This window comes from Pagrus pagrus (assembly GCF_965226575.1).
Source record: "Pagrus pagrus genome assembly, chromosome: 9".
NCBI classification, from domain to species: Eukaryota; Metazoa; Chordata; class Actinopteri; order Spariformes; family Sparidae; genus Pagrus; species Pagrus pagrus.
In genome coordinates this window covers 17,000,714-17,008,450 of record NC_140193.1, presented here as the reverse complement: position 1 = coordinate 17,008,450, position 7,737 = coordinate 17,000,714, and the positions used below count along the sequence as shown (strand labels likewise).

The 7,737-nt window shown below is 38.2% G+C and overlaps 1 protein-coding gene across 1 annotated transcript; it reads right to left on the bottom strand.

The window, feature by feature from the left end:
• Positions 1-1,432: 1,432 nt before the first annotated feature.
• On the bottom strand, positions 1,433-7,361 carry pdk1 (pyruvate dehydrogenase kinase, isozyme 1). Its single transcript, XM_084361644.1, has 11 exons — positions 6,728-7,361; positions 5,836-5,977; positions 5,669-5,740; positions 5,388-5,572; positions 4,183-4,278; positions 3,978-4,055; positions 3,784-3,860; positions 3,578-3,676; positions 3,390-3,500; positions 2,720-2,833; positions 1,433-2,629 (listed from the first exon to the last, which is right to left on the bottom strand). Exons 1-11 carry the CDS (start codon positions 6,834-6,836, stop codon positions 2,489-2,491), a joined length of 1,224 nt encoding a protein of 407 aa, XP_084217770.1. The 5' UTR covers positions 6,837-7,361; the 3' UTR covers positions 1,433-2,488.
• Positions 7,362-7,737: the final 376 nt, after the last annotated feature.

Sequence of the window (7,737 nt, the reverse complement as noted above, 5' to 3'; positions counted from 1 at the left end):
GTTTCATACTGTTTTACTTTATTTATATTTGGCGGGCCCTGCCACCTTTCTAGCAACAAACAGTGTTCTGGGACCCTTTTATCGTCTGCAAACAGCTTGTTTATTCAGTTATGGAAAAAATACACATTTCTGAGTTTGTATTATTACCTCATTAATATTGTAAATATCACAGTTCTGAGTTTGAATTTCTTCTCTAAAACTACATATTGCCCTTTTAATATATTGACACATACAGGGTTTGTACTATAAAGAGTCTTAAAGTTTGGAAAAATGGTTAATTTTAACCGTTATGGGTTCAAGGTTAGAAATATGCTTGAATTTGAATATAATCCCTGAGTAATCCTTGATTTTCAACATAATTTACTCGTTTAAGTATTATTTTTAATTAAATGACCCTTTCATCATATTGACCTTAAAATTAACAAGAATTAAGGAATCATGATCAAAACATACAGTCAAAGTTGATATGAACAGCTGCTGCTGATAATTGTGGGTATAAAGGAAATCTGTAAACTTGTATTTTTTGCAGTTGCACTTTTAGTAATTCATTCAAGAGTGGACATTTTTGTGTTAGATACCTTGAAAGTGCTTAAATTTACTAAAAAGCTGTAGTCCTGTATTAAATACTACTTTTATGAAGCTATTTAATTTTGAATTGTTGCCGACACTGTCAGGTGTTGATTAAACATGCTTTTTAACATTTTTATTTTGGACTGCAGTATTTTGTCATATTAGTAATATTATTATTATTATTTCATATCTTTGCTCCTCCATATTCTGTATGTAGTCTAATGGAAAACTACAGCAATCAATACAGCCTCAATATGTAGCAGAGAACTGAGTCAACAGACCAGCAGCTAGAGCCATCTCAGAAGAAACTGAACATTTTTATGTGCGGTTGTATTAACTGCAGAGCTGCTCTACTGGCTCAGATATAGTTACTCAGTAATGAATCACAGATTATGCAAGGCTTCTGTCACAGTCTGTAAATAAAAGATGACACACTGTTGACTCTGTAGATTATTCACTTATTCACAAATAATTTCTGCGCAGTTAAATGATCAGAAAAAGCTTTTTTTAGGTGCACTCCTCAAACAATATCACACAATAAGTCTCATATCAGTATGGCAGGTGGTCTCATTGTGATATGGGGGACCCTCAATTATTTTAAATAATATATCTATAAACCACCTCCAATTATGCATCACTCTTCTGGATGTAACAGCAATATACCCACAGCAACAATGATTTACTTTTTAATGCCCTCAAGTAAATTATGTTGGCATTCAACTTTACTTTTTATTACAATTAGATTTCAGAGCCAGAAGTGTCGAGTTTATTGTAGTGATGTCTCAACCAAACACAGGGCAGAAATCTGTGATCAGAAGCAACATGATATGTGGTGACACAAAGAACTGATCACTGACACAACTAAGAATCAGTCTGAAGTATTTATTGTTTACTGAACATAATCCATACAGCAGAGCTGCTTAAGTGTAACAAGGAAAATATGGATTCTAGCTTATTTAACAGCAACCCAAACATTGTATCCCGTTCTATTACGAAGGTGACATAATGCTCCTAAGGTCATCCTGCACCACCTGATTTTCAAAGAAACAGAAGGAAAAGAATATGTTGCAAACCATCAACACTGTTTTGATCGCATGTTGCTTGTCTACTGAAGAGGAAATGCCCGAAATGAAAACATTTGGACCAATAAGACTTACGACACACATTTCCAACGGATTTCAAAACAAGCAGCAACTTAATGTGCAAGTTTTCCTATTATCAAACTTCACACAGAGCAGAAGTGATGAACAGAGCAGACTGTAACAGAAAAAGTTCAACTTTCAGCAAAATAAAACCAGCAAAACAAATTAGGCCAAGCCGTAAACCAGTAGAGCAAAATGTCAATACAAACAAAGTGGATACCTTAATGAAACCTTACTTGTTGCACTAAAAGCATCAAAATCTAACGTTTCAACACATCAACACGTCGTCTGATTTGATCTGAACACAAATACCTTGTTCCTGTTTCGAACATGTTGGCTGGTAATGAATTGCAATACAGAAACACCAAAATACATTTGAGGTCATTTAGAAACTAACGCCATTACATGACATCGACGCAATTCTTTAATCACCATATTTAAAGGATGCCTAATATAGATGTGATGTATGATTATCTTAAAAAAAAAAAAAAAAGTCTGCCTCAAAAATCCAGTATTGGTCTTTACTGTCAGTAGCAAGAAGAGACGCATTGCAGAAACTAACGAATAATGCTGTTTTTTGTTTTTTTTAAATGAGGGCTGGTGCTCTCTGTCTATAGCTCTACATGAAATATGGCACTAAAACTTTGTTCTAGTATTGTTTTTTCCCTTTTCTGTACAAAGAAATCTGGACCGATTAGTCCCCATTAAACACACACACACACACACGCACTTAGCATCTCTTGCACAAGTTGCTACAGGACGGCCGCCATTCTGATCTAGAAACTGCGAAATGTGGTCATGTCCTTGGGTTCTTTGCTGGGGACGCACCAGTCGTCGGCCTCGTGGATCGTCTTGTAGTGTTTCCAGACGGACTTGTTGTACACAGGGAGCCTCTCGATGGACTCTGTGGAGAGGGCCTGACAGAAGACAGGGAGAATAAAGTTAACACAGGATGTTAACAATGCATTCTTCTTTTTTCACATGCCGTTAACGTAAAACACAATTACCCGAATGTAGATCACAGCATCAGTTCCATAACCCTCCAGGGAGTACAGCTTCAGGTCCCCTTGAAAGTAGCGGGCGTACAGACGAGAGATGGGCAGGCCGTAACCGTAACCAGCCTGGGGAAAAAACAGAGTTCATTTCTACAACCGCAATCTTTTTTTTCAAGGTTTTTTTGCCTTCCTTCAGTGTGTAATTAATTTAATTGTGCATGTAAAAAGATCTTGAAAGCTAAAAAGGTCGATGTCTGCACCAACAGAAGCTCCTCTCTCCCACAGAAAACACTGTTCTTGAAACGCCTCGTCAGTAGTCTCGCCTTTAATTCCGTGACTTTGTGACATCACACTACATTATGATGTCATACATTTGCATAATTTAATGCCTAGCAGCTAGTCTGGCACATAGAAATGAATTTAGCACAGCTGCTCTGTTGTTGTCGTTAGCAGTGCTGACTCAGGCATGTGTGAGCTGACCAATCAGAGGGGACTGTTTATTCAGGAGGGCGGGCCTTAAAGAGACAGGAGCTAAAACAGAGTGAGGAAATTGATGTGGTTTTTGAGCATTAAAGCATGATTTGTCCCTTTAAGATTTTGATGGTGCCAAGAACAACTTGGATCAGTCATTCATTCATCCGTATTAATCACACACTGTTGATCACACATGAGGAATACTGACCAGAGGAGCAGCACGGGACCCGTCGATGCTGGGCCGAGGAGCTGTGGAGTACGTGTAGGTAAACAAACGGTCGATCTTACGCAGCGGCACGCCTCCTCCACGATCACTCACCTGGAGAAGAACATATGGTCTCAACAGTTTCCTCATCCAGTAACTGCCGTCGAGAAAATGCAGCAGCTCAGCTTTACCTTCACTGTCAGATCTTCAGTTCCCAGAGCGACCTGTGCGTGGATGGCAGGATACTCCATGGCATCGCCGTATAACTCCATGGTGGCCCGCATGGCGTTCTGCATTTTCCAAATGTTAAACAGAAGAGAAAGGAAATATATGAGGATGTAAAACTGTGTCATGTGAACAAGCTGTCCAATTATGAGTTCAAAAAGTAAAATCCTACCTTAAAAAGTTCAAACACCATATGATACAAGTGAGACGGCACGTACACCACAGCAACGTGGTTTTCCATCTCTTTCACTGTCAGGACACACACAACTGTATTTATTTCTTTATTCATAAAACAGTTTAAAGTGCTTAAGATAAGCAGGAGGGATTGTTTGACGTATGAAATAAAAAATGGGTTTATTTAATTACCATTGAATTGCTCTAGTACCAGCTCCGGAGAGTTCATGTAGTACCGGTCACAAAGGTTTCGAGCATTTTCGTAGGCGTCTTCGAGGAAGAGGTTTGTTTTCAGGAAAGAACACAAACGACACTTGAATACTTGACTGACAACATGTTTGATCACTCAGTTATGTCCCTCATAAAAATGTTGGCGTTCTTAAAGTGACAATCTCACCTCTGATGACCTCACTGACACGACAGTGTGGATCAATACTGCCGATCTGTTTGGGATGTGCAGGGTTCACCTTCACCTTCCCACCGAAGAGGAGAGCTGGAATACAAACACACAGGGGTGTGACCGTACACTACGTACAAAGTGTAAATTGTTTAAAGGTGTAGTAGACATTCACTATTCTTAATCCATTGTTCCATCTATGAAATGTCTGAAAATGTAAAAAAAAAAATCACAATTTCCCAGAGCCCTCAACGACATCTCCTCGCAGCTAAGAACCCTTACCAGTTCAAAGAAACTTTTTTACAACCCATTTTACACATTAAAGTGTATTTACAGGTCTTCGGGAGCACTGCTGCACATTTGTTTTTTTTCTGCCACAAACTTAAAAATATAACTCATCTTATGGTGAGTTGAGCCGGACTCAATAGAAGCTCTGCATGCTTTAATCTTCAGAAGAGCTTGCTCTTAATGTTGTTTCTTATCTTTTACACTTACATTTAATTAGAAAATCCTTTTTTTATGCTAGACAACAAGACATCCATATCATAAACATTATAAACTACAGGCACTAAGTTTTTATGTAGCTCTACCTGATTGTCCATGAGTTGTAAAGCATTTAGCAAAACAACTGGGTCATATTGAACTTAAAATAGTAAAGTTAACGGACATAAACCTGCTGCCCTGTTCACTATTACAACTCATCTAATATCTCTAAATGTTTTCAGTAACTTCTGTAACCCAACCTTGTGATTTTGTCCTTGACGTGTTCGCTCTCATAATCTAATCATGACCCTGTAAATCTTGTTTCTGTACTTTGTTATGTTGTTCCTTTGTCCTTATTGTGTTACACAGCAGGAAAACCAGCAGAAAGAAAGTTTTTAACAGAGTCAGGTGCACAGCAGGGACTTTAGTTTCCTGCTAAAAGTAAAATATTGGTGATAATAATAATTATGACATGCCTAAAACAGACTGAAAAGATGCGATACAGACAGATCTTTTTACAAACCAAACTATTTTTGTGCTACTATCTTTTATAGTGTAAGACTGGGCAGGCTTGGGTGTGGTCTGTTGATTCCTGGTTCGCTGTGGCAGTGATGTTAAAGGTCTACTGACAGTATACTCTACAGAGCAGTGTATACTCATTTTATGATTTATGACGGAGATCAAGAGATCATGTTTTATAAAGTAGAAGCGAGTCGACTCACTGTGCTGGTTGAGCAACATCCTGATGGATATTCTGCTCATGTAGAAACGATCCAAGAAATACTGGACGTTCTGGCTGACGACTGGGTCTGTGCCGTACGTCTCCTTGTACTCCACGACACCCTGAGCCATAGTGGGGATTACATCATTGTGCCGGTTTCTGATTTTTATTACCGCATCTGTGAAACTAAATAAAGACAAAAAGATATATTAACAATAAAACTACGTAAATTCATACAAGAAATAAAGCTAAACTGCACTGTGTGTGCTTTAATTCACTTACTCGTATGTGACTTTCTCATCGTCCGCATTTTTGTCTTTGAACTCGAGAATCTCCTGAAAACTCTGCATGTACCTGCGTGAAAATAAAGGAATGTCATAACTGTCTACTGGCAGGCATCAGTGTAATTTGAGAGATACCTAAGCAAAAGCAGAAGAAAACCTTCATACCAGCTCTGCACCAACCGGACGGATGGAGTCCTCAGCAAGTTGTCAGGCAGCAGGTTGATCTCTTTCATGATGTTCGCCAACCTCACAGGTAACTCCTGTCTGAGGAAGGCGAACGATGTCTTCTCACACGCGTTCTCTGAGCCTGAAAGGTGTAATTACACAGGAATGTTATTGTTATTAAATAAACAGTACTGGAGGCAAAGGTTGCCACAAAAGTGATTTCTCTCTCTAGAGCTGCAACAATCAATCGATTAGTTGTCACAAAGCAGACATTCTGGTGTGGTTTATTTCATCTATGAGCAATTTTTAAGTCATTGTGTCCTGTAAACTTACTAGGTCACAATATACAGTGTGGGTCATTCCACGCCAACTAGCCCAAAATTCAGACATTTTCCCAGTTCAGTCCAGTTCAATGCAGAATGTTCACAGTAATCAGATGAATAATAATAAATCTTTTTTTTTTTTTACCTCAACAAGTACTCTTTTAATTTAAAAAAGAAATATCTCCACTACTTTTCACTTTCTTGCAACCAAAGTTTGATTCTGTGATGTATCAAAATCCCTGGCTGTAATATTACATTCATTAAATACAATATAAACTCCAAACTGTTCACCTTACATGATCTCTAGTTTCTGTGTCACTGCTACACTTACACTTGTGCAATCTACGTTCAATAAAACTCCCACAACAAACGTGTATTTCCAGTTCAGTCTCTAATCTTAATCTAACAATATGAGGAGGGACAGTCAATATTTGATCAACAGCTCACAAGGAGAGGTAACACTTTGTAGTGAGTGATCACAAGCAAAACAGCTGGGATCCACTGACTTCAAATGCTACATGTGAAGGCATAAAGACATTGTTGTTTGTAGGGTGTGAACATCATCTTACCAAAATCCAGAAACTGCTTCATTGATAGAGGGGAGGGTGAAAATTTGGAGTAATAGTCAATGTCCTTTCCTACAGCCAAGCTGCTCCTCAGAAACCTTAAAATCCTCATTTTGACAGGTCCGGTGCTGGCTCACTGGGTGTTGATCAGAAGGTGTCACAGACTATTGAGTTTGATCACTGGTGGCATCCGCAGCACAGCCGTTGCATTAGCGTTAGCTAATCTATGTTGACATTAGCTTCCACGCTAACTTCAGCAGCTCGCACACACGCTCGTGGAGTTAACGTCCAGTTATGGAGGGATTTGGTAACATTTGTGCATCCATGGTCACCTCAACGGTGAAATATTTCTTTAGTTGTCCGTTAGTTCACTGGCTCATAGCTGAATCGTTGTGGTGGAAATGTCAACATGCCAAGACCGCCGTGTGGGTACTGTGTGTGAAGCTAGCTGAGCCAAAGAGTCATGACGATGTCAAGATAAATCACGCGAGTAACGTTCTTCTTCTTCTTCTTCTTCTTCTAAATTGCCTTACGACTTTCTCAAGATACCTAAACAAAACAAAAAAACAATTGATCAAATAAAATGTGACAACATAAAAAAGGTAGAGCAGAAAAAACAAACAAACAAAATGTTAAGAGACGGAAAACCAGAAAAGCAAATCTGATTAAAAATCAATGTTTTTAAAAATGCATTAATCATTTGTATACATTTGTGTAACTATATGTTATTGTGGTTTGGATGCAATTTAAAAAAAAAATACTTTTCATCATTTAAAATGTTACCATTAAAAAACATTTACAAAACATTGAAATAAATAGGCTATTGGTGTTATTCTGCAATATTCTTGAAGATAATCCACTCGTAAACATCTTCGGTTTTGTACCGAGGTGAAGTTAGTTTTAGGTTTCTTTTGTTTTGTCTTTATCTCTTTTACTGCACACACAGGGGTTACAGACCATTTTTAGCAGTGTCATATTTGACATCGACAGCGAGCATTTTTTAAATGAAATAA